The sequence below is a fragment of the Lipotes vexillifer genome, unplaced genomic scaffold (assembly GCF_000442215.2).
Source record: "Lipotes vexillifer unplaced genomic scaffold, Lipotes_vexillifer_v1.1 scaffold1362, whole genome shotgun sequence".
NCBI lineage: Eukaryota > Metazoa > Chordata > Mammalia > Artiodactyla > Lipotidae > Lipotes > Lipotes vexillifer.
In genome coordinates this window covers 1001637-1024365 of record NW_006777552.1, presented here as the reverse complement: position 1 = coordinate 1024365, position 22729 = coordinate 1001637, and the positions used below count along the sequence as shown (strand labels likewise).

The following is a 22729-nucleotide window of genomic DNA, read 5'->3' as shown; positions in this document are numbered from 1 at the left end:
AGCTATATTTTCAGATCTTCTCCATTCATGCAAATACATACTATGCTAGGTGACTCATTTCCAGATTAAATCATGCTGCTACTAACAATCACTTGAAGTAAAATGAAAATGAAAATATTTAAAAATCAAAAACTATAAATTAAAATTTTTTAATTTAATCTTTCTTATTTTTTATACAAATTGATATTTTAACACTGTCTAACAAGCTATGTAGCACAAATCGTTATCAAACCATTTTAATAATTTCTGCCTTCCCACCACATGAGGACTCAGTGAAAGGTCAGCAGGCTACAATTCAGGAAATGGCAGAGTCCAACCATGCTGGCACCCTGATCTTGGACTTCTGAGCCTCCAGAACTTTCATCACCAACTGAGGTATGTACCCCTATATACAGATGAAGCCATGAAAAGAAAAATATGGTACATCTCCCCAACTCTACCATCTTCTAGCTTTGTGACCTTGGAGTTCACAGTCAAATGGAGAAGACAAGCAAGTAAGCAATTCTGTAATTCAATCTGCAAGACCATTCAGCTGACCTGTAGAAGAGGGACTGGAGGAAGTCCAATATTAGAGGTTATGGTAATATTCCAGTCACGAGAAAAGCACTTGGGCTATGGCAGCAGCAATGGAGGTGAAAAGAAGATGGATTTAACATGGCTTACAAAAATACAGGGGATGAAGGAATAAGTTAAATGATACCAGGACAGGGCTCAAAGTTCTTTGAGATAACTGGCCCAGGCCCTTAAATAAACTAAGGCCACAGGAAAAAAGGATGGAGGTGGGAGAGCTGTTCTACAATAGAAGATGAGAAAACTTTTGAATAAATGAGAGAGAAATACAGATTAAGCATAATGGACACACAAAAGAAGAAATGTCAGAGGACACTGAGTGCTCAAAGAAAACAGAGAACTTGACGTAAAGATACTGGGACTGGATTGTAAGGGAAAGGTCAGAGTTGGCCTCCCTTAAAGGAGTGACTGTGGCTGGAGATAAGCAGAGTCAGTGACTAAGTCTTAGAAAATGCTTATGGTTTACTAGGAAGTGAAACCCATGAGACCAAGAAGGAAATCAATGGGAAATTAACTTACAGTGTCATGGAATCTAAAGAAGGGAAGAATTTCAAGGAATATGTGAATGAGTGTGTCACCTAAAACCAAAACATAAAGTTACTGTGCCCTCCAATGAGGTTTATGTTATACAAATATAAAACACGTATATAGTTACACACATATACACATAAATAAATACATATGTATACACATATATGTTTGCATGTTATAGGTTAATCTAGCTTTATTCATCTAAAAGACTTGTCTATTTCCGGACTTCCCTGGTGGTCCAGTAGTAAAGAATCTGCCTTCCAATGCAGGGGACTCGGGTTCGATCCCTAGTCAGGGAACTAAGATCCCACATGCCATGAGGCAACTAAGCCTGTGCACCACAACAACTGAGCTTGCGTGCCACACTACTGACCTTGCACATCTGAACGAGAGCCCGCGTGCCGCAACTACAGAGCCCACGCGCCACAACTAGAGAAAGAAAACCCACATGCCACAACTAGAGAGAAGCCCGCACCACAATGAAAGATCCCGCAAGCAGCCTCAAGGAAGACCCCGCGTGCCGCAACTAACACCCAACGCAGCCAAAAAAAATAAATAAAATAAATAAATAAATAAAAGACTTGTCTTTTTTGCATTAAATTTCCTTGGTACATTTGTCAAAAATAAACCGACCATTAACGTGTGCACCTATTTTCCAACTCAATTCTGTTTCTTTGACCTAAATGTTTATTTTCATGCTATCCCACTTTCTTGGTTAGTATAGGTTTATAATAGGTCTTGAAATCAGATAGTATTATATATTCTTCAACTTTGTTCTTGTTTAAAGTAGGTTTGGCTATTCTAGGTCCATTACATTTCTATATAAGTTTTAGAATTAGCCTGCCAATTTCTACAAAAAAAAAATTTTCAGGGAAAATTTTTATCCTAGCAATAATGAATCATCTAATCCATGAGCATACATATACATTTACTGAGATGTTTTTTAATGTTCTCAGCAATGTTTAGTAGTTTTTACTGTACCTGTCTTACACACATTTTGTTAACTGTATCCTAAATATTTCTAGGTTTGAATGTTATTGTAAATCGTGTTTTGAGAATTTCAGTTTCCAGTTGTTCACTGGTAGTGAAGAGAAATAAAATTGTTTTTTATATATTGACCAAGTAACCCATGACCTTAGTAAATTTAGTAGTAGTTTTACTGGAGACTGTAATATACAATCATGTTGTTTGCAAAGTGAGTCAGTTTTACTTATTCTTTTCCTATCTGTATGCTTTTATTTGTCTTTTTATTGCCTTGTTGCACTGGTAGGGCTCCCAGTATCATAATGAATGGAAGTATTGATATATCAAATCTGTTAGAATTCTGCTCATTCTACTGCAAATATTTTGGATATTAAAGCTGAGAGATCTGTGATAGATATGTTAAATCACTTTTCTGTAATTGACCATATAAAAGAAAAAATTATGAAAGTGAAAGGTATGAAAATTAAGAAATGTGAACTATCATTCAACCAAAACAAAGTATTATAAGAAAAATTGTGTAATTATGTGACCGCCCCCCCTTTTTGATGACAGACGAAAAATATATTCAATCTTTAGGTTCTTTAATTTACTGTATCCTAAACTTGGCTAATGATGGTTATAAAGCTCAGCTCATTGAAAATGAAATAAAATTAAACCAATTAATATGACTTTTGGATAAACAAATATGACTTTTGGATGAAGTCTAAATATCTCTAAATATCCCAAACAGCATTTAGAAGAGCTAGAAAAGCTCTGAATAGAACTGCACTCAGTTTAATAGAAGATGAGAGGTGATTCATGACTAGGAACATTAAGACAAATTACTACTTTGTGAGACTACAGGTTGCCTAGTGACTAATACTTAGGGAGGAAATTGTTGAAAATATTTGATGTCATTTTTTTTATGTAAAATCTTGACTCAAACTAGAGTATTATTCAGCTAGTGTCAGCAGCATCAAATAAAGAATCATATTTACAATTTTTAAATATCAGCAAATGATTTAGAAATTACTGTTTCATGTGCATGTGTATAAAACAAATTGATAGCTTTTTCCTATGTTTTCTTCTGGAAGCTTTTACAGTTTTAGCTTTTTTGATCAATGATTCATTCCGAGTTAATTTTTTTGTGTCAAGTACTTCTTTGAAGAAATGATCTGGTGGTGTGCCCAAAACTATTCGTGGAAATGTTGACACATCTTTAGGATTTGACTACATCAAAGAGTAGTTTTGAACATCTCAGCTTTCATATATTGCAAGAAAACTATCAACATTTGCTTAATAGCATTAGTACATATGAGGGAGAAATGAAAAGAAAAAGTAAAACTGCAGGGTTAATATTCTTCCAATTTCATAATTCAATTCCTGATTTTCAGGTATATTATTTATGTTTCTCTGATGCTTAATCAATATGATAGTAAACATGAAATTTATTAAGAAAAGCTTTCTGATTTGTTTGATTTACATCCCTCATTGCATATGATTAAATTTAGTGACTTAGAACCAAATACGTGGAAAATTTTTTTTTAGTTTTGACTGAAACTATATACAACTTCTCCCTAGAGAGACACTGGCAATGAGGTTTTCAGTTAAATATTTCTTACTGAAATATTATTCTTAAACACCAAATTTATTATTTCAAATATTGTTTCACCTAGCTATATGAGTTCAATAAACATCATTAAATATCTTCAAAGTCATGAATTTCTCATTTTAAGTAATCTATATAAATATTTCAAAAAGCCGTTTTCTCATTTCAGTAAATACATGTTAGCTAGCAGGTGAAAAGCAAATTTAGAATATAATGATAGTCCCATATTAATTTTTTGAAATTTCTATTAAATATTTCATGTCTTAAGATACTGTATTAAAACTGCATACTTCATAGAATTTTTTAAATGCTGATGGTACTTTTCCAAATGTTTTTGTTCACTTTGACAGTGGAAAAACTTTATTATTTTGATCACTTTATTATCTAACATAAATTCATGATGTTCCCTTAATTTTTTTCCTCACTGACTGCTGCAAAAATTCTTTACTTTGCCAGAAACATTAATAGAACATGACTGACATTCTGATGAAATGTATTTAGAACCTTCAACTTCTAATAATACAATTCTTAAGCACCTTTGCATCCAAAGTTTATATCTTTAAGCAATAACAAATCACTATATTTTGCTGAAATAATAAAAATATTTTTCATTCCAGAAATAAAGATTACTTTTACTTTGCACCGAGTCCTAAAGTTTCAAGAGGTTCCAGATCGTTCTAAATTCTTCAACATATCAGATGTTCTACACTGCAATTTATTATTAACCTAATTTCTTCATTGTACTCCTGCACATTCAAAAGATTTATTTACAAAACAGAAATGATAGGGACTTCCCTGGTGGTCCAGTGGTTAAGACTTCGCCTTCCAATGCAGGGGGTGTGGGTTCATCCCTGGTCGGGAAATTAAGATCCCACATGCCTCGCAGCCAAAAAAACAAAACATAAAACAGAGGCAGTATTTTAACAAATTCAATGAAGACTTTAAAAATGGTCCACATCAAAAGAAAAAAAAAAAGATAAACTGCTTCATAGTAAAATGTATACTATTAATTATTTACAGCATTTATCAAGGTTATTATTATACTATTTTCTAGTTAGCAGGGATTTATTACAATATTTTTAAAATTTCAATTTTAAAAATCAAAGAGGAGGGAACACATCCTAACTCATTCTATGAGGCCAGCATTATCCTGGTAATAAAGCCCAACAAAGATAATACAAAAAAGAAAAGCTACAGATCAGTGTCTCTTACGAACACTAATACAAAAATCTTCAACAAAGTACTAGTAAACAGAATTCAGCAACATATTTAAAAGATTATACACCATAACCAAATGAGATTTATTCCAGGAATGGAAGGATGATTCAACATATGAAAATCAATCAAGATAACACACCACATTAACAGAATAAAGGATAAACCCATGATCACCTCGATAGATATAGAAAAAGCATGTAACAAAATTCAATACCCTTTCATGATAAAAACAGTGAATAAATTAGGAATAGGGAGAAAATATCTCAACATAATAAATGCCATATATGAAAACCCATGATGAACATCAGACTGAATGACAAAAGACTGAGAAGATCTCATCCTTTAATATCAGGAACAAAACAAGGATGCCAAATTTCACCACTTCTATTTAACACAGTACTGGAAGTTCTAGCCAGAACAATTAGGCAAGCAACATGGACATATATATACTAACAAACGTAAGGTAGATAGCCAGTGGGAAGCAGCCGCATGGCACAGGGATACCGGCTCAGTGCTTTGTGACTGCCTGGACGGGTGGGAATAGGGAGGGTGGGAGGGAGCGAGACGAAGGGGGAAGAGATATGGGAACATATGTATATGTATAACTGATTCACTTTGTTATAAAGCAGAAACTAACACACCATTATAAAGCAATTATACCGCAATAAAGATGTTAAAAAAAAAAAAAAGAAACCAAATGCATCAAAACTGGGAAGGAAGAAACAAAATTATGCTTCCAGATCATATGTTCTTTTATTTAGAAAGTCCCAAAGATTCCTCCAAAAAAACTGTTAGAAAATATGAATTCAGCAAAGCAGCAGAATACAAAGTCAACAAAAATCAGTTGCATTTTTCTATACATGAGCAATGAACAATCTAAAAAAGAAATTACAAAAACAATTCCATTTTACTACCATCAAAAAGAATAAAATGCTTAGGAATTAATTTAACCAAGGAGGTGAAAGACTTGTATAATGAAAAATATAAAACACTCCTTATTAAGACATAAATAAATGGAAATACATCCCATGTTCATGGATTGCAAGACTTAATATTAAGATGTCAATACTACTCAAAGCGATCTACAGTTTCAATGCAAGCTCTGTCGAAATCCCAATGACACTTTTTGCAGAAATAGAAAAACCCATCCTAAAATTCATATAGAATCTCAAGGGACCCTGAATAGACAAAACCATCCCCAAAAATATGAAAAAAAGCTAGAACATTCACACTTTTGGATTTCAACATGTCTTACAAAGCTTTAGTAATCAAAATTATGTGATAATCATACAAAGATAGACATACAGACCAATGGAACAGAATACGGAGCCCAGAGATAAACCCTTGCATATATGGTCAAATGACTTTTGACAAGATTGCCAAGATCATTCAATGGGGAAAGGACACTCTTTTCAACAAATGGCACTGTAAAAACTGAATAACCACATGCAAAAGAATGAAGCTGGACCCTCATCTCATACCATATACAAAATTCAACTTAAAATGGGTCAAAGAGATAAATAACAAGGACACACTGTATAGCACAGGGCATTATAGCCATTATCTTATAATAACATTTAGTGGAGTATAATCTGTAAAAAATAATGAATCACTTTGCTGTACACCTGAAACTAATATAATATTGTAAACCAACTATACTTCAATTGGAAAAAAAAAGGGGGGTCAAAGAACTAAAGGTAAGACCTAAACTATAAAACTCTTAAACAAAAAAACAGTACAAAAGCTTCACTACACTGAATTTGGCAGTGATTTCTTGGATATGGCACCAAAGGCATAAGCAATAAAAGGAAAAAACTAAGACATACTGAACTTCTTGAAAATTAAAAAATTTTGTGCATCAAAAGATACTATCAACATAGTAAAATGGCAACCCACAAAACTGGTGAAAATATTTATAAATCATATATCTGATAAGAGATTAACATACAGAATACATAATTAACCCTAAAACTCAACAACAGAAAAACGGATTCAAAAATGGGCAAAAGGGCTTCCCTGGTGGTGCAGTGGTCAAGAGTCCACCTGCCGATTCGGGGGACATGGGTTCGTGCCCCGGTCTGGGAGGATCCCACATGCCGTGCAGCAGCTGGGCCCGTGAGCCATGGCCGCTGAGCCTGCACGTCCGGAGCCTGTGCTCCGCAAAGGGAGAGGCCACAACAGTGAGAGGCCCGCGTACCGCAAAAAAAAAAAAAAAAAAAGGCAGAAGACTTAGACATCCAAATAAGATACACAAATGGCTAACAAACACATGAAAACATGCTCAACACCACTAATCATTAGGGAAATGCAAATCAAAATTACAATATGACTTCATACCCATTAAAGTGGACACTATCAAAAACAAAAACAAGTGTTGGAAAGGATATGGAGAAACTGGAACCCTTGTGCACTGTGGATGGGAATTTAAAATGGTGGAGCTAGCTATATGGAAAATAGTATGGTGGTTCCTTAAAAACTTAAAAATAGAATTACAACATGACCCAGCAATTCCACTTCTGGATATATACCCAAAAGAACTGAAAGCGGGTCACAAATAGGTATCTGAGTACCCATGTTCATAGCAGCTTTATTCACTGTAGCTAAAATGTGGAAGCAACTCAAGTGTACACTGACTGATGAATGGATAAGTAGAGTGTGATAAATATATACCATGGAATATTATTCAGCCTTAAAAAGGAAGGAAATTCTGACATATCCTACAACACGATGAACTTTCAGGATATTATGCTAAGTGATATGTTAGTCACAAAAAGACAAATGATACCACTTATATGAGGTACTTTAAAGTAGTCAAAATCACAGACATAGAAAGTAAAATGGTGTTTCCAGTGTCTACAGGGAGAGGGTAATGGGGAGTTATTCTTTAATGGATATAGAGGTTCAAGTTTTACAAGTCTGAAAGAGTTATGGAGAAGCATGGTGGTGATGATTGTACATTGTGAATATGTTTAATACCACTGACCTGCACACTTAAAAATAGATAAGATAGTAAATTTTATGCTATGTGTATTTTATCACAAGAAAAAAATTGGACAAAATAATTTAACAGAGTAGACAGCTTTTCTTTCTCTTCCCACAGCACGATGGACAAAACTCTAACATAGTATTTATAATAATATTACAAAATTGCCTGTGTAAGTACTCTCTCCCTTAAAAGAATACTATCGGCTTGTCAAACCAGGTGTCTCCAGTGTCTAGTGGAGAAGTGCCTATTGCAGGATGTATAGGAGGCAGCAGAATGTGGTCGCTGAGATATCAGCTCTGAAGTGAGGTTGCTGGAGTCTGCATATCAATTCCATCACTTGCTAGCTTTGCAAACTTGACTAAGTCACTAAATCTCTCCAAGCCTCAGATTTCTCAGGTGTGAGATGGAAATAAAAATATTATTATCCATTGGGTTGTTGTGAGGAATTAAAATAATACATAAAATTTATAGTTAAATATATTGTTATTATTAAAACCACTCAACAGATTTTGCTGAACTCAAGTGAATAAACTCTTTAAACTTTTTTTTTTGCGGTGCGTGGGCCTCTCACTGCTGCGGCCTCTCCCGTTGCGGAGCATAGGCTCTGGACGCGCAGGCCCAGCGGCCATGGCTCACGGGCCCAGCCGCTCCGCGGAACGCGGGATCCTCCCGGACCAGGGCACGAACTCACATCCCCTGCATCGGCAGGCGGATTCCCAACCACTGCGCCACCAGGGAAGCCCCCAACTCTTTAAACTTTTAACATTATTCCATCACAGTTAAATTTAATGAAGCTAATGAAATATCTGTCCTGCCTATTCATCAAAATAAAGTCTAGATTCTCTAATTACATTAGTCTAATTCTGGAAAAACTATATACATTCTACAGTTTGCACTTCCTTACTCTGGATTTTCGTTAAAAGTGGGAATGGTAATACCTATTTCAGCCACAAACCAAAAGATTTCAAAAACTGCCCCTCCATTCTAGAGATCAGTCAAGTACATTCCACCTTCTACATTTTATAAATCTGAACAGATTAATGACTTAAGACATAAAAACCATATTTTAATATAATGTATGTAGTCTCAAGTAACCAACTCACTTAATAACCTATTCTATACTTACTCAGGTGGTTGGTTTCAGTTACAGTATACTTTTGATAAGCTTCTGCTGAAAAAGTCATTTCCCACAATAATGATGACAGAAACTCATTGCATGGCATTAAGAAAAAGTTCATTAAGGAAATGAAACAAAGATAGTACATGATTATATGTAAAGTATTCCTGTTTCATTTTATGTATGAGTTAACAAAAACGGCAACCATAACAAATCAAAATTCTATCCTATGGCTAAGCAAAATAAAATTGCCTATTTTGAGAGAGGAAAAAATTTAAGTTTCAACTGCCATTCACAGGTTTTTTTCTCCTTCTCCCAAATTATAGTATCAATACAACTTATTAAAGATTTAAAATAACAAAAATATTTATTTCAAAATCATCTGTTTGTTGAAAGTAATTCTATGAATGACTCAACTATGTACTATTTCATTTCATATTCTTGAACATAATAAAATTTGATTCAGGGAAATAAATAAAGTTTAAATACTACAAGACTTTTATAGACTCATTATTTCACAAAATTATTTCCAATCTTTATTTGAATAAAGACCTCCTTCAATTTAAGTAAATTGATTCTTACCTCCTGATTAAATTTATGTGCCATCTCATTAAGTAGTGAGGAAAAGAAACTAGTGTTTTGTAGCAGGACTCGACCCATAACGCCGAGATACGTTGACATCACTACAGGATACCTCTGTACAATTAAAATACAGCATATGTAAAACTGTGTTATGGTACAAATATAAACAATCATAAACAATCATTGACAAAAAGTAACAATCAACAGGGATATGAAATAACAGTATTCTTCTTTACACTGCTTCTTTAGAATGAACACCAATATTGCCTTAGTTCTAACTAAATATATGTCATACAAGGTAATATATATGTATTATGTACATAGTTATATGGATTATATATGTGAAGAAGAAATAATTTTCCAATGAATAAGGAAAATAATTAAAATAGAACCCTAGAATCCAATACTAACTTTAGAAGCTTAAGAAAAATCTTACCTCCCCTTCTATAATACCTCTGAAAACACAGGGTAGAATTGGTTGAAACATTTGCGGGCTTAATACTGGGTTCACTTTAAGGGCATTTTCCACAACCTAAAAACCAAAATGACACATTGGTAATGCTTAATAATGCAAGTCACTGCTTTATGCAAAACACAGGTAAAGAAAACAATGTATTAAATATCACATATATACAAGTACATGAAGTATTCAATATTCTAGACACACTTTTATAAGATAATCCATTAAAAATTACAATTCAATTTTAAGTATGTAATATTTAGACACAGTTATACATCTTACATAGAATTATAATTAATCCCATTTTGATAACAGATATGTTGTTAATATACTTCTTATCTTTGCATTTTAAATAAATAACCCTTATAAAATGTTAATGTCTGTTTAATGTTTTATAATGTTTAATGTTTATTGTCTTATTGAGGCAATAAAAGGCACTTCAAAAGTATTTTAATAGTGAAAAAGGAAATCAGTAACAACTACACTCACTATCCAAAAATAAGTCTACATTTAAATTTATTCATAAATTGGATGGAAAAGGGCATGTTGCATATATACTGCATATTTACTAAATGAGAAATAATCTTATTTTATTTATAATACAATCATACAGATTATTAACCATGCACATTGTTACAGATGAAAATTTGAAACATAAATTACTTTTATCTGAGTGAGATGGGCTCCCTCTATAACAAAGACAGGTAGCATGAAATTCAAACTGGGTGGGATTTGTTTGTTTGTTCCAGGGTTGGGGGGGGAGGGGCGGAGTGAGGAAGGCAGTGGTCAGAAAGCAGCAGTGAGGTCCAAGAAGAAATGTCCATACTTCTAGCCCCACTGTTTGCGGGGTAAGAATGAAAGCAGACACCATTTGAGAGGGTTGTGGGCAAGTACCAGTCTCAAGGCAGAGCCAGGTTTCCCTTAAAACGTGCAGCAATGTTTCTCAACACTGACTATTGGCATTCTGAGTGGGACAAGTGTTTACTGTGCAGGACTATTCCACCTATCGAGGGGTTTTTAGCATCTCTGATCTCTGTTCATTATGTGCCAATGGCATGCTCCCAACACAGCAACAATCAAATACACCTCGTGCATTTCAAAACATTCTCAAGGTAAGCAAACAGTACAATGAATGACAACATCCTCTAATTTTGTGCAAGAAGTAAAAGGAATGCGCAAAGAAAAGTCTAAAAATACAATAACTTTTACTGTGGGCCAAACACCATGCTATCTAATAAGAAATACGGGATAAAAGATATCACAGTTCCTGATTAAAAGCAACAGGAGATGATGAGATTCAGAACATGATTAAATCTGACCTCAATAAGGTTTACTTTGTCAAAAAATTAGATTTGGAATAGAGGGGGAAGGTGTAGATAAGCTACCCAGAGGCAGATGTCACCAGACATTTTATCTATGAATGGAAAGCAAGGCCATCTGCTGATTGTTAGACACACTATAACTTCATTCCCTCCTAAAACCCCACTAAACTTATATAAAAAGATTTTAAAGGGAGGGTGAATAATTTTTAAAGGACAAAAGGAATGAGAGATGAATACTGGAAGGTACAAAGAAATTCAAGAGGTAACTGACTTATCAGATGAGAGAAAGCTGAAATCTAAGGTTACAATAGAGAAAGCTGAGAGCAACTTGATGCACATCAGATTTATCTTCTGCCTACCTCTCCCCACCAAAAACCGCAGGAATTAGCAGAGCCATACATCTTTGGAAAGGAGGGTAAAGGAAAAGCTAAAAATAAGACAGGTTGGAAGTCTACTTAAGAAACAAATTGCCGGGCTTCCCTGGTGGCGCAGTGGTTGGGAGTCTGCCTGCCGATGCAGGGGACACGGGTTCGTGCCCCGGTCCGGGAGGATCCCACATGCCGCGGAGCAACTAAGCCCGTGAGCCATGGCCGCTGGGCCTGCGCGTCTGGAGCTTGTGCTCCGCAACAGGAGAGGCCACAACAGTGAGAGGCCCGTGTACCGCAAAAACAAAACAAAACAAAACAACAACAACAACAACAAAAAGAAACAAATTGCCAGATATTCCCTAATCTGCATATTTGGGCAACTGACCTTCCCCCACCCCAGGAGAAGACAGTATATTTTCTTTAAAGGGTCTAAAAGAGAGACTTTCCAGACTAAAAGGGCCCAGGAGTGCCTGGTACTATTAATTTAAAAAACCCTAAATCCAGGTACATCACTGTAAAATTTCAGAACACTAGGAAAAAGAAAAAGAAGCTACAAGCTTGGGGAGGGTGAGCAAGGTGGGGGAGTTAGCATGGCTCTGAAAGAGACTTCTTCAAGAAAATTAAAGTAATAAAATCCTTATGGGTCAATGTGTCTGAACATATTGAACAGAGACAAGTGGCAGAGAACTCAGTGCACTTAAAAAATTACACTAAAAAAATTATTAACTCCAATTATTAAATCCAAAGATTACAGAAGTTTGGGCAGAAAAGGAAAAGTAATCACATATTTAAGATTATGACTTTTAAAATGTAAATTCACTGAAACGTACCATTCAATACAATCCAGCTGTCATTATGCACTTTCTTTATATATAAAGGTACAGTATGTAAAGGATTCACTTATTTCAGAACTAAAATGGAGTCTTTGTATTCAAAAAGTTAGGAACCATAGAAACAATGAGATCCTTTCTGAAAAATTATGCAAGAAAATGCCACTATCAGACTTGGAGGCAAGGACTGTGGATCAGAATCAAGAGAAAATCAGAAATCGGAGCTGATCAGATATAAAAAAACAATTGAACAACTGACCAGAGGTGAAGAAGTCTGGGATTACTCCTAGTTTTCACGTTTGGTCAATGGGTACAATCGTGATGCCGTTAATAATAGTGAGGCTTCACTTTAGACATGGTGAACTTGAGAAACCTGTGAGAAAATCTGTATGGAATGGTCTTATTTCCACACACATAACACTCTATACAGTCCACTTTCTAGGGAAGGTATTGCAGTTGTGACCTAAAAGTCAGAGTTCAAATTATGACTATTTCCATAATGAAGAAGGTTCTTTCATAATGATCAGAATCCTACCAAACATTTTGATCAGCAGCACTGCTTTCACTTCTAAACAAGATTTTGAAAAATGCATCTAACGATTTCAGTGGTAATATACAATTTTGTATATTTTAAGTGAAATGCACGTATAGCCAGATGGCCAAACATGTCCAAGAAGGAAATAACACTAAAGACAACTAAAGCAATAACAGGTAGTTTATTAAAAGGTAATTTACAGATACTGAATTTAAATCATAAGTTACTCTTCTTGGGGGGAATCATTATGTTCTCAGGGATTTCAACATGTTTGATATGTTTTAATCCACTTAGTTTAGTTTTGTTTTGATGCTCAAACTGTCCCATTATTAGGCAGTGGGAGCTCCTTCAAGTTGTCTCTTGCATCCTTTTGAGAAAATCCCACCTTCTCTTCCTTCTGGCACAAGGAGAGGTCCCCAGTTTATGTTGTGTGTCTCTCTTGCCCGAGCTCTGGAGTCAACCAGCAGGACACAGTATTTACAGACCATAATCTAGGTTCTAAGGTGCTCATTGCCACTGGATTGACACTGCTTCTAGGTCTTTGCTTACACAGATTTAGGAAATTTATTTTTCTCTTCATGAGAAGTATATACCAATAATTCACCAAATTCAATTTAAGACTACAGCATTTTATATAACTTCTTTAATAGTTCCATCCTTCTTCCCTTATATTGAAAAATCCCAGATTCTAATAACCTTAACTTATTTGCTTCTAACTGCTATGTACAAAAATGTCCACATATGTACATATGGGTTTCAAAATAATAATACCGATATTACTGATAACAATAACAATACTGAAAGCAATTTATAATTTCCTTATGTTTCTTTTTGTTCTAACGTTATATCCCACCAGGGAGGTACATGTAAAATACTATTACTTGAAATATTCTCAGATGACTTATGCCACCAACATAATAATAGTTAGATTCAAATGTTTCCTTTTTTTTATGTTTAGAACTGCTTTTACTTTATTATTTTAAATCATGTGAAACATCTCTATGGCTTCAAACCCTAAAGTACAAAACATACATCCTGAAAGATCTAGCTTGCATTCTCTGTTCCTCTTTCCCCTACATAACTACTTTTCTTAATTTGGTTTATTTTTCCATTGCTATCTATGCTGCACTCTTTAAATACAAGAAAACTCTAAACACTGCTCCTTGTTTAACTCTAAAACTGTATACAGAGGTCATCTTCATTCCTTTCTAAGGCTGCACAGTACTCCTCTGTGTGGCTGAATAAGGTGCAGTACTGCCTATCATCTAATCACCTATTACTAATTATTTTTATCAGCATTTTGCTATTACAAATAGAACTTCTTAACTTTACTTTCAATCCACCCCCTTTCTGAATATACCTGAAATAGTTTAGAAACAGACTATGTTTTTATAATATGATCCTTGTGAAAAATGTAGGCTTTTAGTTTGTGCCTTACACTCAAACAATTTTTTTGATTTAGGCTGACATTGCATACAAAGTGGTGAAGACCACGGATGCTTAAGTCAGAATGCCTATGTTTATAACATGGCTCCAATACTTACTAGTTGTGTGACCTTGGATAAGGTATTTATCTTTTTGTGATTTAATTTCTCATCTGTAAAAATGGGGAAAAGAACAGTACCACTGTCACAGGTTTATGTGAGGATTAAATGAACTCTATGCTATGTGCTTAGAAATGTGTATCATATAGTAAATGCTAGTATTAGCTATAATTATTACTGAATAAATTATACCTTAAAAATATGCGTGCCATCTTAAATAAGGCTTATCACAGTGAATAAAACCAACATGGCTCACTACTGCTTAATAAGACCATGATAAAAAAGATAATTTCTAAACTCAAGTTGGTATGTATACATATGGATAAATTTCAAATTAAAAAAAAATGTTAAATTTGAGTATTTTTAGAATGTAATTGTATTCATCTAGATAACTTGTTCCGAATCACAGAATACATTAAAGCCTATTTTTGCTCTGAAGACAGGCATACTTGTCTCTCTATCCAATTTTCATAACATTGTAATTTGCTGCTTCAAAACAAAGAAGTTGCTTCCAGATACTGTCAGAAATTAGTATAACAGTGACACTTAGTCAAAAATATATTAAAAATGTGCATACTATATTAAGAAACAGTATCTGAGGTATTAAAAAATGGAAAAAATGAGCCAATATTAAAAACTATTATAACTTTATTGGAACTCTGAGAATAGGAAAAAGCCAAAAATGTTGAGAGTTCTCTCAGATTTCAAGTACAAGCATAAAAGTACCATTATCCTAAAATATTCTTTTATATAAAAAAACACAATTTTTTCATGATAATTAGTATATTTCTAGTATTTAACATCCATTTAATAAACAATAAAATTCAGTTTCTGGGATTTCAAATCAAATACAGAGGTTTAGCTACAGCAATGTTATAGAAAAATACAGTTTTAAACACATGTTATATAATTCAAGTATTTATATTCTATTTATGACCCCCTGGCTAGCATACTTAGAGAGAAACTGGTTTAATGTGTAATGCATGTTAAACGTTACAAATATTTCAATGCATATTTGGATGTTAACTGATTTGTGCTGAATCATTCAATCAAAAAATATTAGGCACAACTGGGGGACAAATAATGACATTACCTTCTCTCAGTTCAAGGAAAAAGGAGAAACAAATAGATTTCTTTCTAGTAAAACTGTAAGGGTAGTGCTGTACATTATATAAATTTGGAATTTTTCATAATAAAATTTTTAAAAGAGCATGTTATTTTGAAAAGAAAGAAAGAATTTAAAACAATTATTTTTAAAAAGCCAGCTGAGATAACATGGTTCTGGAAAAAGAGTAAAACTCTATCGCTGTGCAAATCATCTACTTAAGTTATAAAAAATTTAACTAATGTACTATTTTAAATAAACACTTATTTACAAAAGATGGTCAAAGGAAGAGTTCCCTGGTGGCCTGTTTTCCCCCAAAGGGAGATTAAATAATTAGATAACTATATAATTAGATTAAAATAGCCAACACCTGTATTAGCTGATTACATGTTTAGGCAATGTTACAAGTGCTTTATACATATAAGGTCATATAATCCTCACCACAACCTGAGAAAGTACCTAACATTTTTATCCCCATTTTACAGATGGAAAGTGAGGAGCAGAGATTAACTGGTTCACCTCACACAGCTGTGAAGTACAGGGCTAATAATCTAACCCTAGCAGTTTTGCTTTAAGTCACCTGCTAAGTTACACTAGGTCTAATTATTTTGTAAGAATATAATTTAAAACAAATAGTAAAAGAAAATAAATAATCTCCTTAGGACATATCCTAAAAACTTGCCTCATTTTTCAAATAAATTTCACAATCCCATTCCATATGACTCAGAAAAAGTTGTCTTTCAATAATTACTTTACTAATAATATTGCAGAAAAGCAGGAGGAAAAAAACACTTTCAATTCAAATTTTTTCTGGTAGGTGTTTATAAACATAAGAAACAACCTTTTTTCATCACTTCGAATTTATAGATTATAATTTGTCACAGGGATTTCAGATAATATATAGTTACAGATATTAAAAATCATATAGTACAACACCTTATATAATAAATAAGAGAATTTAAGTCCAAAATGTACTCAAGAATGTATAAGTAACAGAGCTGGGTGTACAAAACCAAGGCACAGGTCAAGGAGAGAATAACATTCCAAATGCAGTTATTATTTACTAAACTTAGGATCATGGAAAAGCTTACAGTCTAGTAAAGGAGAAAAAGATAAAACACACACATACTGAAAAATCTACAAAGGCAACATCAAAATGACACGACAATTTTCTCTCAAATTTCTATCACTCCCACATTGCCAATCAGTTATTCCTCAAACAGAATTAAGTCCAAAGTATCAATTCCTTATATCCCTACTTTCAGAGAAGAAATTATCACCAAGGCAAAAGATGAAGCTGAGATTCTGTAAGACAGATGGAAAGTTCCTCAACATAATTATATATTGCCACTATATCAGTTTGGTAAGGGCATAAATGCAATAAAAATTCACAAAAAAAGTTTAGCAAACAACATGTCTAATGTTACTTGCTTGTAAGCTTTGGAACTAGAACACTTTGAAATCAGTACAGGTGAGGATTGATAGACACATGGCAGTAGACTAGGCCTCCAGTATCTGGGGTCTTGACAAGCCACACACACAGATTCCTGTTATTACTCCTTCAGAGCCCACAAGCTTCTCAGTAACAAGGGCATACATGCCCATCCTTTACCCCTACTCTAAAAAAGAAACTGAAGAACCTATGAAATTAAAACCAGAGAGTTCTGCTGTATTTTCACTCTATATTTACCCACTTCTTAGTTTATAACAATATTTTGGATTTAAGTTTCCATTGTGATTTCAAATATAAAACAGCAAATCAGAGAGTGTGAAAAATGTAATATGTTTGATAAATAATCTTTCTGGGAAAAATCAGAATTTACCAAAGTACTTTTTATTTCAACTCTTGTTAAAAGCCTTTACTTTACAAGATTTCTCTTACAAAGTCTAAGACGGCATTCTAATATAACTGAATCATTCTTAAATATCAACCTAAACATCTGTAAGATATTCATTTAAAAATGAATACTGAGATGAATACTACTCAGTCCCCTCTCCCTCCTCAATAAGTGCAGACGTACTCATCATCCTGTAGTGCTCCTCTGCCTCATAGTGACAGGCATCAGGCAGCTCTGACAATCTTGTCTTTTTATCTGGAAACACCAAGGTCATATGCCAGTTTCTTACTCTCTTCACCTAACATTATATCTACAGCTTCAATCACTACCAGTCTTGCCAGCTCTCTTAAAAAACAAACTCTTGCCCCTTCGACATATGCTCTAGACTTAAAATACCAATCTCCTGTATCATTCTGGCGCCATCTTCCTTTCTATTGCGTCGCTTTCACCTACAAAATCTACTCGGATCAGATTTTCCTCACTGCCTCTCCACACACAAAAGCTATCTTTTTATTTTTTAACAGTAAATTCTTGTTATGGATTGACTTGTGCCCTGCCCCCTGCAAAAGATATGCTGAAGTCCTAATCCCAAGTACCTGTGAATGTGACCTTATGTGGAAATAGAGTCTTTGTAGATATAATTAAGTTAAGATGAAGTTATTATGGTAGGCCCTTAATCCATTATGACTGGTGCCCTTATAAGAAGAGAAGACAAAGATACAAGGAGAATGTCATGTGACAATCAAGGCAGAGACTGGAGTGACGCATGTATAAGCCAAGGAAGCCAGAAATTGCTGGCCACCACCAGAAGCTAAGAGAAAGGCACGGAACAGATTCTCCCCTAGAGTCTTCAGAGAGAGTATGGCCCTGCCAACATCTTGATTTCAGACCTGTAGTTTCCAGAACTCTGTGAGAGAGATAATCACTATAAATATTATAAATTAGTTCTTGTTGTTTTAAGCCACCCAGGTTGTGATACTTTGTTATGGTAGCCCTAGGAACAAATATAGTTCTTAATAATATAATCATTTTCTCATCACTTTATAATTTAACACTTCAGTAATCTGGCATATGAACCCCTCCAATTTATAGACACTAAAGGTTTTAAATAACACCATTATCCCCACCCTCAACAAACAATTCTCACAGTATTCTCTCTGTTCTTATTTTTGTTCACTTCTCTGCAGTATTTAACACTGTATTAATCTAATTCACCCCACTAGGATTGCCAGAATTAGCAAATAGAAGTACTATGTTTTACCTGGTAACCCTAACCCTACCAAACATTTAAGACCCAGGTCCCATCTCAACCCTTTCTCCCTGAAAAATGTTCTCTGCAAAATGCTGGGTTAGATGACCACATCTATACTCCCAGAGTAACATAAAGCCAATGGACAGCAATGGCTCACACTAGAAAGTGCTCATGAGAATCACCTAGGGAACTTTTTAAAAAGAAATACTAACATCTTATGTCCTACCCAAATTTTCAAAAAGTTCACCAGGTAATCTGAGATACCTCTAATCCAAAACAACATAACACACTAAATATGGGCTGATTGCTTACCTGCCTCCTTCCTCCAAAAGAATGAATTACTCAAGAGCAGAAACTGGTTTTTCTATCATGTATGCCTACCAGAACGCACTGAATACCAGTAACAGGGGTTGGCAAACAATGCCCTTGGGCCAAATCCGAACAACTATATGATTGTGTAAATAAAGCATTTTTGGATACAGCCACAGTCATTAATTTACATACCATCTACGCCTGCTTTCAATCCACAACAAAACATACAAATAGTTGAGACAAAGACTGTATGGCCCACAAAACCTAAAACATTTACTAGCTGGTCCTTTACAGAAAAAGTTTGCTGACCCCTGACCTATATGGTGAATGACTGAATAATCGGCAATGATAGTAAATACAACCAATTTGAAAATCAAATTAACATACATATTAACAGATATCTGGAGCTTTATATGTGCATACATCTGTATAATGTCCAAAGAACAGCACATAAAATAGTGTAATGCTTGAATAAGTGCCAACTGATGATAACTCTTATTGGCTATTACGAAAGACTATACTGCCTGCACAAACTTATACCCACTTAGTCCCCCAAAATGTACTACGGGTTGTTGCTATGATTATTGTGGTTAACACATTTCTTACAATGAACCTCTTTGGGCAAACACTTTTTCATTTCACTGGGAGGAAATCAAATTGTTTTTAGGATCTAAAGCAATGCCATAGTTTTCACACAAAAAAATGCTACTTGGTTAAGCTATAGTAACACTTCACCTAACCAGCTCTCATATCTGACTTAAAACATAGCTAAGAAATTAGAAACAAAAAAGAGATGCTTTTAACAAAGTACACCTCACAAAATCCATACAAAATACGTGTGTGTGTGACACATACATGTGAAGATATATTTATATATACATTTATATTTAAATATATACATTTGATACTCCTTTATCTTTAATATATAGATATATAAACATACAACTCAGAGACTGTTGGTTCTTAATTATACACAATTATATACAATATATAATGATAATATATAGTGATTCTATAAAGATATAATGCATAAAGATTAACTCAGAGCCCATGGGTTCTTTTTTTGTTTGTAAGTTTTTTTTTTTAATTGAGGTATAATTGACATATAACACTATATTAGTTTCAGGTATACAATATAATGATTCAACATTGGTTCTTAGTTATACACAGTCCATACAAACTTGGTACTCTAACTTCTAGAACCGATCCAAATTAAAAGAACCAAATTACAGTGGGAATATTGTGACCCAAAAGCAGGCTAACAAACTGGACAGGTGAGAAGTATCAGATGTCACCAGGCTTTGGATAATTTATAAAAGTTTTTAAAGCCTTGCTACACAAAGTGAAGGCTCAGGATGAGGGGGAACTTTGAGTGGGGTCCCATCAGCAGAAAGTTAGTTAGAAATGTGGAATCTGCATTTTAACAACATCCTCAGGTGATCTATATGCACAATCAAATTTGACACCCCTGGTCCAGAGGTATTAGACCAATTTAATACAGCTGAAAGAAAATATTCTGTCTAGAATTACTCTTCCCCTTCTTGCCCATCATCTAAACCCAAATGAAGGTCCAATTTCACAAAATACAGATGTAAAATTTACAACAATATTCATTAGAAAGATGACAGTACCTTTAGCACTTGAACTTGACCTTCTGTAGTAATTTCATTTAGCAGTTCACAAAAGGACTGACATAGACCTACTGCGTATGTCTGAAATTCAATGAAAAGTCAAAATATACATATGAATATATCTGCAATATCAAAAAAGGTATAAAATTAAATTGGGGACTCATAATCTATTTGGGAATTAGATACTAAAGCTCTAGGCATATAAAATTTCAATTAGAACTCTTTAGGAAAAATTTAAGAAATAAAAATACAGTTTATTGCTATTCTAATTTTTGTAGAAATACAAGGATATATTTACATGTAGAGCATATTTTCTATGTTAAATAACATAATTCATGAGACTACATCACATTTGCCCCACAGTAGGCAATGCTTATGATGTTTTACCCCCTTAAAATAATAAATCAATCTATTAAATTTTGAAAAGGTTTCAAAATAAGATTCCTGATTTCAAATAAGAAACAATCAAAATAATAACTACAAATTTTTACAATGCAAAAACTACAACATACCTGTAAAAATTCTGTTGATGATAAAAAGATATAACCATTGATGATCTTAAAGCAGGTCCTGAGACTTTCTGAACTTAGTTCTGCCAAAATAATAATTTTTTAAAAAGAAAAAATTAATTCATTGTTCAAAATCAGTTTAAATGAAGTGACTTACTTTAAAGCTAAGTTACATGCCCTTCTTTACAAATCTTTTCTGAATGCTATTCAGATGGCTAGTATATAAATATCTATCTAAAAACTGGCATTATCCTGTAACTTAATGCTTTCCCATATACCTCCCACTACTTAAAACAACTTAGAAAATACGAAGCTCCCTTTTCTTTCCTTTCAGAAAATAACTACATGATCCAACCTTGCATTTCAAACTAAATTTCTAGTACCAGCATGGCAAACGACATGCAACTGAATCATTTTACCATCATATTTTGATATCTGCTTAAATGGGTTCACTCAATAAGCATTTACTGAGTGTATATTGTGCTGGCACTCAACATGCTACCCTACTTACGAAAAGAGTCCCTGTTATATTCCGAAAATTATACTGTTTAGATATTCTCAATTCTTGGGCTTTGTTCTTCAAATCCACTCCTCTATGAAAAACCTACACATAAAAAATCTTCTTTAAAATGTTATTACCAGAATAGTATAGGAAAAGGATATTGTTTTTAATTATTTTTTTTTCAAGTGCAAAGCAGAAAACTTGTTAAAACTGAAAATGATCAAATGTTTATGCAGTGTTATTTTACAGGTCTTATCACATACAATAATGATACAAGAGAACACAGATTACAGATGTATATTAATTATATAGATCAAAACATGACCCCAAAATATCATCTATATCTAAAATCTTTCATTCTGTATTGCTACTATTTTAGAAATTGTATTCACTTGCAATAGGACAGATTAAAAAATGTTTCCTGGCAAAAGTGTAGGCCCTGGGTTCTTACCTAACTTATATCCTAGCAAAGTGAGAAGATATTCTATTCAGGTGAGAATTACCCATACACTTTCACAAGAAAATAACAATCCCACTCAAAGCTCAAAATGTGTTTTAAAGGCATTATTTTCTATACTTTAGGGATTTAACATATTAGTTTAAAATGAGAATGTAGAGGGGACAGAAACTAACCAACTTGTTACCATGCTAACAGAAGACATAAAAAGAAATAATAAAGGCTGTCACCTAAATATTTTTCACAACAGAAGTAAGACAAAATCTCAGGATAAAGGGGTAGGCCATTACATTGGATAAAGCTATCCTTATGAACAATTCACATGTCCTTTTCTCCTCAAGGAGCAAGTCCAGTCAAGTCTAAACCTGTGCACACTGTTTAACAGACCAACAATAGCAGACTGTTTGGCAACCACCGTTTTGGCAACCACCGTGATAAATAAGGCAGAGGGTCTACATTTAAGTGAGAATTTAGAATGGCTACATTCC

At 33.9% G+C, this 22729-nt stretch overlaps 1 protein-coding gene across 1 annotated transcript in view; it reads right to left on the bottom strand.

Moving 5' to 3' along the window:
* IPO11 (importin 11) overlaps positions 1-22729 on the bottom strand; it is a 200350-nt gene that overhangs the window by 76996 nt on the left and 100625 nt on the right. Inside the window, exons 23-26 of the mRNA XM_007451173.1 lie at positions 21286-21365; positions 20774-20854; positions 10013-10108; positions 9577-9690 (exon numbers count right to left, since the gene is read on the bottom strand). Of these exons, the coding sequence (XP_007451235.1) occupies positions 9577-9690; positions 10013-10108; positions 20774-20854; positions 21286-21365 (371 nt within the window). The remainder of the gene's footprint in view (positions 1-9576; positions 9691-10012; positions 10109-20773; positions 20855-21285; positions 21366-22729) is intronic.